Genomic DNA, 17,497 nt, shown 5'->3' with positions numbered 1-17,497 from the left:
TGGGTGACCAGATCTGAATAGCCAGGTACTTCCACACATTCTTCTTCCTTATCTCCTTTCCCTCCCCACTAACTTTGGCCTCAACATATACCCCATGCCCCACGAAGACATGGTGTCACTGGTTCCAGACGGTTAGGAGCAGTTGGTACTCTTGTGCGTTGGTAGGTATCTACACTCAAACAAAAAATAAATGAAATCTGATAATTATAATATATTTATACATATCACGGGGAAATAGATTTTTTTTAAGGTATTGTCCTGGTTAAAACCACCATTCAGGATTGAAACATCTGTTGGTAATGGCTTTAGCTGTGTTTGGTGACCATATCTGAATAGCCAGGTAATAATAATATTTGACTAATTTATATAGCGATGTTTTTTGTGAAAAATCACCTCCCACTTTCCAAACTCTATTTCCCCATCTCCTTCCCTTTACAAAATATACCCCAAATGGAGATTCCATAATCTGGCTGTGAACAATTGGGAGCAGTTGTTCAACTCTTGTGTTGTATTCAAATTTAAGATCAATCCGTAAAAAACTAAGGACGGGTTGTTTCACAGAATTTGAACAATTCATCAAATTTCAAAGTTGATTTGCAAGTTCTATTATTATATCATTATTGGCTAGTTGCTTCACAAAACTGAAATCACAACAGAACTTGCTATACATATTCACAGAACTTAAAAATCAACTTTGAAATTTGACGGATTGTTCAAATTCTGTGATACAACCCGTCCTAAGTGTGTTTACTAGAAAACATCTATTTGTCTTGTCTTTAAACTTAACCTTTTTTGGTTTGGCTAAAGATTCAACCTTTTTTCCGAGAGCCGTCCTTGCCAGACTGACTGACATTTATTTAGTATATTACAATTCATTCATTCATTGATATGTAATGATTATAATAACACTCTGGACATAGTTTTATGTAATGCCAAGGATCTTATAAAGTGTGTTGAAAAATGTCATGACCCTATTACAAACGAGGACAAGCACCACCCTGCTTTGTCTATAAGTATTAGTGAGACTCACTCAGGTGTTGCAAATTCATGTCTAAACCCAATTTCAATAGAAGTTCCCTCCTATCATGGAGCTAGAACCATAAACGCATGGAGATTCAACAAAGGAAATTTCCACTTATTATATGAATTGCTTTCTGAATGCTCATGGCAACCGGTCTGCCAAAGTTCAACAGATATAAATGCATTATGTACAAATTTTTACAATTCAATTTACAATATATTCGACAAGTGTATACCCATTTCCACACCTCGCACTACGGCACACAGAGTATATCCTAAGTGGTACACAGATAGTATTATTTCAAATATTAAAATTAAACATATTTTTCATAAGCGATGGAAAAAAACACGTCACAACTTGGACTATGCTAGTTTTTCAGCCTATCGCTCCATCGTAAAACATGAAATCAGTGAAGCTTTTAAAAATCATTTAACTTCAATGGAAGAAAAATTATCTATCGATCCCAAACAGTTTTGGAAGTACATTAAGGATCTAAAAAAATCCAACAACTCATTTAAGTCTATGATTCTTGACGGAGAGGAATTGACTACTGATGATAAAATCGCAAATAGTTTTGCGACCTTTTTTTCATCTGTTTACAAAAATGTCCAACCAACTCTCAATATTGACTCTACCCTTCACACTGTACAGATTGGGCCCTCATTCGACCTGGTCAATATTTCAGAAAAAGATGTTAAGGACGCACTCTCAAATTTAAAGAAACCTCACTCCATTGGTCCTGACAATATTCCAACATTTATACTTAAGGGTTGTTCCGACCTTTTAATACCACCATTATGTCATCTCTTCAATGTTTGCCTAAAAAACGGGATTCTCCCAGACATCTGGAGATTAACTAAAATAACCCCTATCTACAAGAAGGGAGACAAACGCGATATCCGGAATTATCGACCAGTTGCCGTTCTATGTTCCATCATGAAAATATTCGAGAAAATTCTACATAAATATATACTTAATCACGTTAATCCAATTCTTGATGACCGTCAATATGGTTTTAGACCCCAGATGTCAGTAACATCAAACCTCTTATGCATCTCAGATTTCTTATCACAAACTCTCGACAATCGGGGACAGGTGGATGTTGCTTATTTCGACCTGGAAAAAGCATTCGACAAGGTTGACATCGACATTCTTCTAAATAAGCTAGCTTCATTTGGTTTTTCCAAAAGACTACTCTGTTTTTTTGCTTCATATTTTCGAAATCGTAGACAGTTTGTTTATTATAAGGGTTCCAGTTCTTTGGAATTCACAGTTTTTTCTGGAGTTCCTCAGGGGTCTATCCTTGGACCACTTCTGTTTCTGATTTTTATCAACGATATTGGTTCAGTCATCACACATTCGCTGTATTTACTATTTGGAGATGACTTAAAACTATATCGTTCAATAAAAAACCATCTTGACTGTATTCTCCTTCAACGTGATATCGACTGCGTCTCAAACTGGGCCAAAATAAATGGCTTAAACTTCAGTACACCCAAGTGCAATATCGTCTCGTATACAAGATCAAAGAAACCGCATGTATTTGAATATACAATCAATGAAATTATTCTCCAACACCTAAATCAAATCAAAGATCTAGGAGTTATTTACGACAGCAAACTAACCTTTCACCAACACATCGATGATTTAATAAGCAGAGGATACAGGCTTCTCGGCTTCGTAATTAGAAACTCACATCCGTTTCGTAACACAAAAACACTGACGTTATTATATAACACACTTGTCCTAAGTGTACTTGAATCAAACTCGATCATCTGGGCTCCACATGAATTAACATACACTTTACGCATTGAAAGAGTCCATAAAAAATTTTTAAGGTTTTTATTCTCGCGGCTCTATGGACGTTACCCTTGGCTTTACCCATCGATTTATATATTAGGCATGACCAATTACCACTCCCTAGAGACACGTAGAGGTATTGCTTTGCTTAAATATTTTTTCCAACTAATAAACGGTCACTTATCTAATAATGAGATACTGGCCCAATTAAATTTTTTTGTACCAGAGTCTCACTCTCGAGGACGTCATCACAATCTTCTATATAGTAGAGCAAGCCGCACTAATTTATTAATGAACTCACCTGTGGGGAGAGCTACGTGCTTTTTGAATGCGGTAGATAAGAAATTAGATTTATTTTTTGTGTCCTATAGCGCATTTGCGAGATTTTTGGCATTGCATATACACTGCATAAATGGTACAATTATAACGTCTTAGGCTTTATTACCTGTAATTGTTATAAATAAATGTACAAATTATATATAAATAAATAAATAAACAACTGCTGGAATTTCGTCCAATTTCAGAGAAATGCGTATATGCTCGATCGGATGGTCGGGAAGTGGGTTAATTTCGCTTTCAAGATTAGCATTAATTCATAAACGAACACAAAAGTGATACTCCAATAGATGTCCTAAAATCCTATTAATCTTTAATTACAATCCTCACTCAAACCAATGCGTCTTTAGAAATATATATTGAATTAATTTTTAAAAGAAAGACAAACATTCTCGAGCTACGAATAACCAGACAATATTTGAAAATCTCCTACTACCACCACAGTAAGCAGAAAATGTTGCTTGTATTTTGATGGAGGACTTAGCCAGCCGAGGAATTGAAGACACTCCGCTTGGGTGAGACCCAAACACGATGCCAACTCGGCCACTGACCAGTCAATAAATATCTATATATTTATAATAAAAGTAAGAGGAAAATAATTTCCCACAAGGCCTACGTCATCTCTGAGGGTCTTTTTGAGGAAAGAAGGGAGTGAACATGGGTCTTGAGACCCATGTTGCATGAGAAAGAAAACACAGAGTCCAGCTAATCGTTCGACAGCCGAGCTGTTGAACTCAAGAATGAGACGTAGAAACTGGTGACTTCATAACTTTAATAAGTTACGTAACTAACTATTTAACCTAGTTTTTGTTTCATCACTTTTCATAACTTTATAGCACGTTTTATAGGTGTGTTGAATTTTCATTATGAGTTATCATGGAACTGTAGAAACTACCCATTCTCATGTGACAAATGTAGGGTGAACTATTTGTATTTACATGTATTGTGTTCTTCGATAACATTTTAAATGGAGAGAGGGAGTAAAATCAGTTTCCCTGATAGGTCAAAGAGGTAACAAGACTGAAAAGGTAAAGATTAAAAAATAAATCAAAGGTTGTGTGTACGTACCAGTTTTATTGCGTTTCTAAATTCGTTAAAATCATCGAAAATTTTTACATTCCTATAAAAGTAACAATTGGTTACAAATCGAACTATGTATAACAATATTATATTTATTAAACTTCAATATAATAAGGTAGATCGGTTAGGTTAGGTTAGGTACCTGAGTATAGGCACTACAGAATTTATTTATTTAAAAAATCTTACCGAGAAAGGTACAAAAAGAGTTACTTGCAAAATAAAACCACATAGTTGTACTAACACAAGTCTTATATTTGACAATTTATTTGAATATTTTATAGTTGCTGTTTGTGTAAGGGTATTTTAGCCAAGTAATTTAATATTGAGTCTTATTTTTTGATAATTATATTGAAATTTCAAAACTCAATAGCTCATGATGGAAATGACGTAGGCAGTTGAATATAGTGAGCTTTAAATTTCATGACAACAGAGCTCATTGTGTGAGGGTTTTTTGCTGCTTCAGATAAATTTTCTGCTTCATAAGTTGATTCCACAAAATCTATGAAATAGATAAGTGAGAAAAGGATTTCTATGCCATAGAATGCCCAATAGAAATAAAAATCCAGTGTTGAATCAACTTCAACTTTCGTTCTATTCTATATTATAGAATCGACGGTAGAATAGAACAAGTTTTAACGCAATAAAATAGAGGAAGTGTGAATGTGCAACAAAAATTCCTTTCCGTTTTCTATAGAAAACATGAAAACGGATCCCAGCTTTAGAGTTTTGTATCCATTGGACGTTACTATTATTTATTATAAATATCTATTCTCGTACCTTCCTAATAAAATTGAGGTAATATTTTCACAATGTGAATCTAAATTTTACATTTTATATCTTGTAACAATAATAATATGAATAATCATTATAAAAAAAATATTAATATCACCATATGACTTGATTAGGTAAATGACATTGGGGTATATTCAACCAAAAAACTGTTGATAAATAAATAACGATAATCAAATCAATTACAATTGGGCAAACTAAATAAAGTATTGGGAAAAGTTGCCACCATTAAAAGTATATGTTGCCAGATTTGTTACAAAACATTTGCACTGGTAACCCCAATATGCCACTGTGTAAAGCAAAAGTATGTCCATCTGTAAGGTTGAATGTACAAAAAAAACTTGTAGAATATAAAAATATTTTTAACATCTGATTTTGAAAAATAAAACAACAAAAAATCACAAAATTATTTTAATGGTTTAAATCTACTGGTAACATAAATCAATCATACATTTTTTTCATGGTTAAAATTTATCATTATAATATAATAATTTCAATATATATTTTATTTAAATCACTTCCTCGAGAAATTTAAAAAAAAATGTTTATGGACTTATTGTCATTTTTGAAGCTCATTTTTTTTGTAAAGAAAAAATGAATAAATAAAAATTATCACATAAATAAACATGTTTATTTTTAGTAAAGTTTTAAAAAGCAACCAACCACATCAATAAATTTATCATGAGGGGTAAATTATTAGTAAATTTAAGATATTATTTTAATAAAATTTTGAAAAATTATTACAGATGTATAAACTTCTTTACAGCCGGGGGTAAAGTGCAAACAAAAATAAGTTTGCTTTTTTGTTAATATATCCTTTGGCGGCCCCTCGCATATAAATTCATAAATCTGTATCAATCTGTTATATTGGTAACAAAAATACAGTATTTGAAGAGACAATGAAATACGGATTAAAAAAAATCTTTTTTTCATTACCAAGAAGGCACTAATTTGGCTTGATAAAATTTTTCATTCAAAAAAATGTTAAGTTATACTGTATGTTATTTTCTTCTTTCGTATGATGGGGGGGGGGGGCTATTGCATTAAAAAAGGTTATTTTGGCAAATTTTGAAAAAACTAACACACTGGTTGTGCAAAACCAGAATTTTAAGATCATCAGTCACTTGGAGCAAATTGTATTAAACTGGCTTCAAGGTGTTATGTTCAATTAATTAATTTATTATTCATTTAAAAAACTAAAATGTAAAGAAAGACGGCATGACAATTTTAATATCAAATAGTATATCAGTGCTTACTTATAAATGGCTCATCTAGTATTTTATATCTCTATGCATCAGAATTTCATGTATTTTATGTTAAGACTTATGTTTTGAGGTAGTTATTTTTTTTTTTAAACATTTCCAAATATTTTATATGATATTATTATTTATAATAATAATAGTATGTGTATATTACATATTGTAAATTTATTTTTCATAGTATATTTGAAATAAAATAAAAACAAAATATTTATGTGATTAAATTGGTTAAAGTTAAAATATCATTTTCACAGCAAACATTCACCCGGGTAAAATAAATCTCTAGAATTGTAACACAAATTATTTTTTTACAAAATGTAACACTTCTAATTACACACATGATTCATAATGGGAATAAACATGTCACAAATTTAAATGGACTTAAAACAATCAATACAATAAATTGACGTTTGCTAGCTAAAAATAGTTGATATATAAATTCAGAAATCATCGATTAACCCCTAGGAGCCAGAGTCCTGCATTTGCAGTGTTGAAGAATCCTGCCCATGCACGGTACAAAGCACTGCAATTGCAGTGTCGTCCTTATACATTCATTTTTCCTTTGGATATTATTTCTCTCGAGGTTTATTAAACACAAAAATCAAAATGTCACTTTATCAAGTATGGTATTGTCTAAATGTTGGCCTTAACAAAAAAAATTATTTATTGAATATTCTTGCCGCTCCAACGGTTTAAAGTTAAATTTGACAGGATATTAATTAATTTTGTAAAATATAGACTTGGAAATAGCTTTGTATTGATAAAAAAAATACCAAATTACTCTACGGCAATTTGAAGTGTTACATCTGTAAAATAAGATTACATAAAAAATTACATTTTACAATATTTCACTAAATCTATGAATATTATTATGGCATCCCAATATGGCTATTTTATTTATTTATTACAGTTTTAAACATTTAAAAAAATATATAGCTTTGTTTTTAAAAAATACCTATGGTAAAAATATGCGTAGACCTATTACGATTACTGACTATTATTTCGTTAATAATTTATTTGGCACGGTTACTTTATTAAGTTGGTAGAGTTAATATTGTACTATGTTCATTGTGAAATAAACATTTAAAAAAATAATGACTTGAACAGTGACAAAAAGACTTGATGTAAACATTGTTCAATGGTTACAATGTCAAGTTGTATTACGCAGCTATCGCATATGTGATCTGTGAAGTTTTACTAAAACACATAAGATGTATAAAGACTAAAAGGACCTACACACCTCCCTGCAATCAGAGGCGATATCGGAGCAGTGGTGGAGAGCACCCTAGATCGCTTCGTAGACAGTAGACAAATCGGCCCTAACTTCGAAATCAGGACCGGCGACTCCACGATATAAGATCGGCTAGCGTTGAATCACCCAGTGTGTAGTGAAATCGTATTGATTTTAATGTCAGTTTGCTTCGAGCGATTCATCAACCAGTACTGAATTTTTCATTATTTTACATAATTGCACGTAAGAAAGCGCCAGAGCCATTCCTATTTTCTGACGTTTGTAAAGTATTGGCACTATCTTGATCGACGAATGCTTTGCTGTACAATCACTTTGCTGTACTGTGCCAGAGACGGAAGTCAAGATTTTAGTTGATTTTACCCGCACCAACATTCTCCCTAAATCTTTGTCTCCTATTGCAGGGAGGTATGTAAGGCCTTTTAGAACAGAAGAAAGTTGAAATTATATAAAATATTACATCAATATAAAAGCCTATAATATGGTGGATAAGTTAAAGAAAGGGACGCTAATTTCGTCATAAAGAGCATTATAATATCATGGGAAATTTAAATGTTTCCACCACTAAGAGTAATAATAATAAATATATATTATATAATTTTAAAAAAAAGAAAAATAAATAAATGTATGAAGTTCAAAATGAGATCCAAATTAATACTATTTATTTATTTAGTCAGGTGAGGCATATCTTGGACAGTGAAATAAAATTATATTAAGATCAATTATTTATGATTCCCACTGTAACGCTTGGTATCATGACAAATTTTAAGCGGAAACAATTTGCCTGTCATGTGTAACGATTGTCTGGGTCCGGCGCACAATCACCAATTTAACAATTTGCTTGTCGTGCATTTTTTTGTAAGGACGCCAGCATCCAGATCCATAGCCGGATCATTCGATCGTGAAATCGCCCGGAGAAAGACAGAGATTGTCGCAATGTGGAAAAAATTTGCCTGGAGGCCGGCACCGTGAAATCACCCGACAGCGATACTGGCGGACGCCTTATCAAAGCGATGAATAAGTGAAATGAAGAGGGCTTGTATAGAAAACAAAGAAAAATAATAATTATTGTTATTGCGGTTTGCCACTGTTCTATGACGGAAAGTATTATTATTGAAATGACTTTACAGATGCCTTAAAATCTAACATCTCCTAAACATGTGTCGGCTATAATCGCATTTCAGTTCTTAGCAGTAATTTCATATCTCAATTACTGGCTTGTACCATTTACAAGGCAATTTAAAATATAATTTTAAAAAAACATGTTGCCAAACTCTCATTTTCTGGTTGTGTGAAGTCTTATTCACACAAGAGGTTTTTTTTAGCCCAGCAAAATTTTTGCCACCCCAATTTTGTATGAAATCTGACACGAGTTGTAGTCCAGCATATTCGTCAAGTGGCATTTTTGCTCTAGGGCATCAGCTGTAGGAATATGCAGCGAATATCAGTTACCAATGGAGTAATATTCATATTTGAACGATTGATATAATATTCAAACATTACTTTTTAAAGGAAACAAAAAATATGAAATTCAATCATTTTAGTGTTAAAACTCATTTCCAGGAAAATTGGTGATAAAAACAGTGTATACGCAATGTGCAAATGACGAATCCTGCATTGGACACTGTTCGTACAGCAAAAAATGTACGCCTATGTGCTATCACTCGGAAATGACCAAACGCCAACCCAATGCTGAATATTTTATTGTGTTGTGAAAGAAGCTTAAAAGTTAACTTTTTGGATTTTGAATTTCGGCACTTTTAAACGTTGATAAAATATAACTTCACTTTGCATAGTATAAACACATAGCTGCCAGATGTTTGATGAAATTGAGATGAAATTACATATTCATTATTTCACATTCAAGAATTCAATAGATCAAAAGCGATTATAGCCGACACACACACACACAAACTTGACACGCACTATCACATTCAATGTAGTAACTAAAATGTTACTATAAACTCTATAAGCAATATTATATGTATATGATAAAATTATTTTCTTATGAATTAAGTCAATAAATGAATACAAAATCTTATACATCATCTTTTTGACGATCCCGTATCATCGAACGACGATCAACAAAAGAAAATATATGCATTAAAAATATTTATAAGCATTTTAATTTATGTATTTTTAACGGTGAATTAATAAGATTAAAAAATATATGAAATGGATCAATTTTATAATTATGAGTTATAGAATTAAAAATAAACCCTCTTCAGTATTGATAAGATAATCACAGATAGACCCTCGCTAACCATCTTAAATTCTGATGACAAACATTGCTTTGTAAGCAATCATTTGCAAGTGTCGTTAAAAAATGTTGGGCCGATTATATTTCCATTGATAAGAGAGGGTTATCTAGTGAATTCTTTACCAGTGGTTAGTTTTAGCTATGAAATGAGTTAATACGAGGTGTACCATTTAAAAAATTGACAACAGATTTCTTCTTCGTACAAAAATATTATTGCTTCGGCGATGAGATCAATGTAAATATTATGTAAAAACAAATAATATTTTTAATACCAAATAATAAATAATTTTTTTTTTAAAAACAGACAAAACATGAAAATAAATAATAATCATTTGCAGCATTTTTCAGGGATCACAACATGTAGGTACATTTCTTCAGCTCAAACTTTTCACTCTACGACGAAAGACGTAAAAAAAAAACATTTTTTTGCTTGATGTGCGTTGCTGGGATTGAACCCTGTCCAGCAGAGTGAGTTGCAGACACACATCCAAGTCAGCTCCCAAATAAATAACCACCTCCGTCAATATACCGTAACATTGAAGGAACACTAACAAAATAACAGATGGGAAAACTGCCAAGATACAAGAGATGAAAGGTTGTGGAACCGTGGAACCAGGAGACAAGTTGTGGAACCAGGAGACAAGTTGTGGAACCAGGAGACAAGTTGTGGAACCAGGAGGCATTGCCACAAGTTTTATTATGGGACTAAGCTACTGTCAAAGAATAAGGTAAAATGTGGGAGATGACGGGCCTATTGCCCGAGTGCTCGCAGAAACTATAGAGCATCTCTTTATAATAATAAATTTAAAATAGACATGATAGACAAGAACAACACAAAAGTTAGATTAAATCAGAACGCCGTTTTTAACATCTTTCGTCTCACAAACCATTAATAATATGACCTTCCCTCGGTGACAATACGTTATAAAGTATATAAAAAATAAAATATGACGCGATAACATAATATAGATGATCTTAACAATAAGGTTAGTCTTTATAGTATTAATTTAGCTTTTATATAATGACAAAGAAACAATTTTAGACTTCCCAAATGACAGATTTTTTTTTTTGCTTTCACGCATTGTTTATGAAATGATCTCTCACAATTTTCATAACTTTCACAAATATTGCAATAAGACAGGAAAAAAACAAAAAATGGATGGAAATCAATATGAAGAGATCCAGTATAGACGGCAATCTTAATTTTTACTTTAAATAATATGTGAACACACAAACGACTTTTAAGAGAAAAAATGTTTCTTTGTTACCGAAATATCAAAACAACTTTCACATAATATACATTAATTGAAAATCTTTGCGTTTTCAGAATAATAAGCACCCATTTAAACAATAATAATTACTTAAAAAAATAAGTAAAAATATAGATTAATATTTTTTATAATATGATTATTTTATATTACGATGCCAACGCAAAATATACACATATTTCTAAAGTTACTAATGGCTGCAGTAATTATTTTTGGAAATGGTTGAAAAATTCACATAACATCGTGGTAACAGGACAAAATAAATGGCGCCAAAGAACCAAAAAAATAATCACAACATTATTGTCAAATATTTTAATGATTATGAGTATAATTTTTCAACCATTTTGCGCAAAGTTTTGTCAACTCGTTTTTACAAAACTTGTTTTACTGATCAAAACTTGCGAACTGTTTGAAATGCTATTTGTATAAAATTTAAAAATTGTATAAAATATTTACACATTAACCGTCTGACTAATTAGATTCTTACACGCCCGTTAAACGCCTCAAACGCCATGGTAATAAGCCAAGTTTTTCACTGTTCTGACCTTACACATGCGTAATATTTACACCACGTTTTTTAGTATGGTTTAGTAAATACGTAAGTCTCTATGTAAGAATTTTAATGCTATTTTGACTTGTAATTACTTAACTAGTAGTAATGCCACATTGTTAAATTTGCTTGGAGCTGTTTACGCTAACGGAAAGAGAGGTTACATCAAAGCTCTCAGCGGCAGGACAATAACAAAAAAACATTTCAGAATTGGCTTTATACTGTTAGATATTAGTCATAGTATCTTATTAAATTAATTAAATCTTATACAAACGAGCATAACAACATCGACACGTGAACGAAATTCTTCGTAACTTAAAAAAAAAAAACTATCACTTGTTGCAATTCTTTTCCAAAAAGTCCATTTTCAATTTCAACTCAATTAAAAAGAGCTGCTTTTGAAGTGAAAAAATCTCCTCTTTCTGTCTCAACTCCATGTTTAGAATCTTCATCTTGGCCTCGTGTTCGCTAATGGCGTGTTGCCGCTTGGCAATAAAGTACAATTTCTCCTCTTCGGTAGGCGCCGAATTTGAGCAGAAATAATTCCCCAGATTGTTGTTATTATGCGGTGGAGACACTGAATCGCCGGCGCTGGTCTGATTGCAACACGGGTCCGCGTAGTTATTGACGGAAGCTCGTGAATAGATTTGACGTGCGCATTTCTTGTTGTTTAAGAACGAGTTGGTGTTTGCGCAACGTGAATGTAAGTTGACGCTCGGTATGAAAGTTTCGTTCTGCGGCGATGGCGGGGTGTTGATACAGACTCTGGGTTCGAGATGGCTCAGGTTCAAGGGTCCGTTGGAGTCGGTTGAGATCAGGCAGGGGTTGGGGGTCAGGCTGCCTGTTGGAAGGTCGTGTATAGGGGTGCCGGGGTGCAGCAGCAAGGGGGAGCGGGTGCTGGGGGAGTGCAGTAGAGAGACTTGGGGCTCCAGCAGGTCGTGGGGGGGCCCGTGGATGAGGCTGTCTTTAGAGTCCAGGGCGGTGGAACCGGGGCCGTCCAGACGTTCACTTGACATCTGACAAATTGTAAAAAAAGGTTAAGCAAATGAAAAAAAAAGTTGGTACGCACAGTCATGTATTAATTATCAATGAGAAATGTTAAAATTGACAGACGAGATTTGTTAACGTTGAGATGAGAAAGACGAAAAAAATAGAAATTAGTAAGGAATAAATATATAGCTTTTACATAATGCAACCTATTGAAGATAAGATTGGTAGATACTCTCAGTACCGCCCTGGTGAAAACAAAACTTGAAAAGTGTTTGATAACTAGATCTGAACAACCAGGTTCTACCAAGAGCTAGAGTCTAAACGACAAAAGTTTATATTTGTCTTATTTTATTCAGTTTTACACCCAGCCGGGCATTTCATGGATTTTTATGAACAGAATATACCTAGTGAGCTATCGAAAATTATGCAAAAAAAAATTATAACAGTAAACTGAAAAACTGAATATGAAACCATATTAGTAAAACATGTAACAGTTACATTAAATAAAACAGAAACTAGAACAATACTATATACAGGGTGTCCAGGGGTAAAGTGCGCTAACTTCGGGAGGTGATTCTACATGATGGTAGAAGAAGTAAAAAAGGTAAATAACTTTTTAGAAATTCCAATGTTTATTTTCCCATACAATTCATGATTCCTTTCTAACATACAAAACTAACTTATTAAATTTCTGAGCGTGACATATTTCAAAAATACTTTCAATTCATTTTTTAAAACTTCTACGTATTAACAGTCAATTAAAATTCGTGAGCATATTATAATTCTTGATTTCAATTTATTTTATTCTCTACACACACTTTCTTCCTTTTATAACTATTACCTACTCATACATTAATTTAAATTTACATTCATTGATTTTAACTTAAAATCATTAGTTAAGTTTTCCGAACAATCTCAGGCGAAATTACGTAATGATATTTTATGGACATACGTAATAGGTACTACAACTATGTAATAATGAGAAACATCCTTAACTGTATCTATATTGTATATTGTACTGTGTATGTCTTAATAAATAAACATAGACAGTCAAACTATTACTCAATTTATTAACAACTTATTGCATCCACAGGTTCGTTGATCAATAACACAAAACTATATGTAGAATGTATCAATGAACATTATACCTTTAGGAACACACTGTACTGTGTTTCAAGCTGAGATGAAAGCCATCTTGGCCTGCGCACAGGAGAATATACGCATTGGGTAGAGGAATAAAAACATAAGCATATGTTCTGATAGCCAGGCAGCACTAATGGCACTGGGAAGTAACCGATGCGACTCCAGACTGGCGATGGAATGCAGGACTGTTCTTACAGAACTCGCCACCATCAATAAAATAACCTTAATCTGGGTACCAGGATATAAAGGTATTGAGAGCAACGAGAGGGCTGACGAACTAGCAAGGAAAGGGGCAAAAGCACCACTTGTAGGATCCGAGCCGGCCGTAGGAGTAGCAGCTACACAAAATTACATATCGATAGGTGGGTCAAATCCTAGCACCGCAAAGAATGGGAGAGGGCACCTGGAATGAGATAATCCAGAGTACTCGTAAAAGGACCAGACCCTAGACGAACCAAGAAACTACTGGATACGGACAGAAACTCGCTGAGGGAACTGGTAGGACTACTAACGGGACACTGCCATCTCAGGAGACACATGCAGATATTGGGAGTGGAAAACACCAATAGGTGCAGGAAATGTGAAGAGGATGAAGACTCCAATTCACCTATGGTGCCAATGTCCTGCCCTGGTGGGAACTAGGCTCAGATATCTGGGGAGACACACAGTATAACCAGAAGACATAGCCACATACCCAATAACAACCCTGGTGAACTTTATTAAAGATACCGGGTTGTTGTTAAAGGATTGAGGTAAAATGTGAGATAACACAATGGGCCTATGGCCTAAGTGCTCACGGGAACTACGTATAAACCGTCTCCGCTTTAAAAAGAAAAAAATAATAAAATAAAAAATCAATGAACGTGATGCTGCGTTAAAATGTACACATTTTACAATTATTATTATTTAATTTATATTTGTACAGGCAGATAATATAGAGGACCACACTTACCTGGGAGGTCACTTGAGATTAACACTGTTTATTGTTTACTAGAGAAATTTAGATACAGTTTGCACGCAGAGGACATAATTGGAATACATTTAATTGGAAATGCCATTATTAACTCCGGTATTTATTTTATTTAGGAAACAAACAGTCATTTATAATACCAATAATGTTCCATTAATTCTAGTTGTTGATTCAATATTTGCACCTGTACAATATTTGTAAATGACAAAGAAATATAAAGAATAAACATTATAAGGAATTCCAAATGTTATAAAAACAATTAAAGACAGTTAGTAGTAATACAGTTTTCGCATGATTATAATAAAAACAATAAAATAAACTAAGAAGTTTAGAAGAGGAAAAGCAAGTGTTTTGTTTGGCAATAGTACAGTACAAGGATTTTATCAGAATTTATCACCCTAAATGAAATTTGTCCCTCGGCATGAGACAGATTTCGAATAATGTAAATACAATAAGAAAAATGTGATTAGGATATATTATAGGCAATACAAGAATGCTACTCTCAGGCAGGTATATTTAATTTAAGAGTATGAGAGCCTAAAACGGTAAGTCTTTAGTTTACACCTGAATTCTGTTGGACTTGTTATGCATCTTAGTTCCGGAGGGAGTTTATTACAAGCCTTCGGCCCAGATACTCCGAAAGCGCGATCACCCAACTTATTATTTGGCTTGCGCTTAGGTTCCATCGAGTTGACTACCTCAGACCAGTGTTTTCCGGGACGCATAGTTCAGATGTAGGGTGTTGCCATTTCATTGATGGATTTAAATACAATCCAGCACAATTTGTACTGGATTCTTTCAGGGCACTTGTGCCAGTGAAGGTTACGAAGGTGTTCTGAAATGTGCGAATATTTAGAGACCCCGGTTATAAGCAGTGCTGCTGCAGTAAAAACGGATTGCAGTTTGTCAATTTAATCACCCCCAGAAGTTAGCGCATTTACCCCCGGGCACCCTGTATAAGACACGTCACTAAAACTACATTAACAACGCTACTATAATTTGTAGGATTCAACAAACTGCTGATGTAGTTTACGCTTAATTCTGTAAATGGAGTCGGTAATTATTCAATAATAGCCCCAAATTTGCTGTTCAGATTATGAATCCTATTGGTTAGTGAGTGTATCTGATAGTTGGTTGTGTGTGTATGTATCATTTCTAAATGGTATAAAATAAAGTTGCTATCCGCGTCTGTCTGTTTGTGCGCTTAGTTCGTTTAAACTAGGCAACGGATATTGATAGGGTTTTCATAATCATTTAGAGAATTTCTTCTGGAAGCTTTATATACGTCTATACATAATACGTGGATATTATATTTATAGAAAGTAGAGAAAAGTTTCCAAGCAACGTCGGGTAGACATCAGCTAGTTATTATTATTATGATATGTTCATATGATTATGTTCCTTACATTTACAGGTAAGTGATCATCTTGGCCCAGTAACACGGTCGTTGGCAGGTCCCGCCGTTCATCTGAAAGGGTAAAAATCACTTAAAGATTACAACAATTTGAAAGGTCAATAATGATAAATATTTTTCAAATATAATGTGTATTATCAATCACACACTTTAGGCAAAAACTTGCTCTGCACAATCTTGACATATGCCAAGCGATCCTCTAACCACTCGAGCGATTTTACACGGTATTTACAAAATAAATGTTTTATTCAGGTATTCGGTATGGATTCGGCCGTGCTCGTTTGAAAAATCACTGTCTTTTGTGAACTAAAGTGGCGCCATCTCTATTCGGCGTGATGAATAAATGTATTGTTTTCGGGAATTTCCACTTTGCCGAAGAGTTCCGAAGCATTGAAGAGCACTGCTCATGTTCCGGAGAAATTTCAATACGATGGTATACATTCACCCTATGAGCTTATAGACAATTGATGTTACCAGGCGACGTTTCTCAGGGAGTGATACAGAATCAGCTCGCACTACGAGGGTAGTCTGAAAAGTCCCACCTCAACATGAAGATGGCAGCTCTTGTCAACAAAAAAATGGGGAATTTGTTTGCGTATGCTCAGTGAGGAACTCACCAAAATTTCAGCAATTTTGGAAGCGCAGTTGTAGTTTGACAGTGTTTTTGTGAAAATGGACAAAATAGAGTATCGAGCTGTCATTGGATATTTGTTTTTTGAAAGGAATGCACCAACTCAAATTAAACACGATTCGGACGCTGTATACGCAGGGGACTCTGCACCGTCACAGTGAAATTTTGGGCAGCTGAATATAAACGTGGCCGTACCAGATGAACGTTTGTGGTTGCGCCAATGCGCAATAGACATTAATTTATACATACATCTCATGCACACATACGCACATACCTGCGATCACTGTACTGAAATAGTATTATTGTCCTTTGTCCTACCTTCCTTTCCATTCCTGCTAATTTATGTGCCCTTTGGTAATCAGTATGTTGCAATAACCCGAACCGCTCACAATAAAACACATCCGTGCGAGATTTCATCCCCCTTACCTTATGACATTATCATTCGCGCCGATATCGTGCAAGCCGCTTCGTGTTAAGTGACATTGTTGTGAGGAGAAAAGACAGGAAGAATCGAGAGCCCTTTCCTAGTGGTGAGTCCTTCCCTTATCCGTACAACAAATATTGTCTTATGTGCAGTGGTCATTGCTCAATCATCCAAGGTCCTTCGACAATCATTTCTTACACTATCACAAAAACAACTTCATAACTTCTTATACACCAGTTTGGGACGGCCAAAACCTGCAACCACTGATAACATTGATAGAGTTCACCAAATGATGCTAGAGAACCGTCGAATT

The 17,497-nt window shown here is 33.9% G+C and overlaps 1 protein-coding gene across 2 annotated transcripts in view; it reads right to left on the bottom strand.

Moving 5' to 3' along the window:
• Positions 1–6,060: 6,060 nt before the first annotated feature.
• LOC149410458 (uncharacterized) overlaps positions 6,061–17,497 on the bottom strand; it is a 28,271-nt gene continuing 16,834 nt past the window's right edge. For both annotated transcript variants that reach the window (XM_089648460.1, XM_089648461.1), the window contains exons 5-6: positions 16,122–16,183; positions 6,061–12,628 (exon numbers count right to left, since the gene is read on the bottom strand). In XM_089648460.1, coding sequence (XP_089504586.1) covers positions 11,945–12,628; positions 16,122–16,183 — 746 coding nt within the window. In that variant the 3' untranslated portion in view covers positions 6,061–11,944. The remainder of the gene's footprint in view (positions 12,629–16,121; positions 16,184–17,497) is intronic.

Source organism: Hesperophylax consimilis, chromosome 27 (assembly GCF_061612785.1).
Source record: "Hesperophylax consimilis isolate HC1 chromosome 27, BYU_Hcon_1.0, whole genome shotgun sequence".
In the NCBI taxonomy this organism is placed as follows: Eukaryota; Metazoa; Arthropoda; class Insecta; order Trichoptera; family Limnephilidae; genus Hesperophylax; species Hesperophylax consimilis.
The sequence above is the reverse complement of the archived record's forward strand: the minus strand, read 5'-3'. Positions and strand labels throughout refer to the sequence as shown.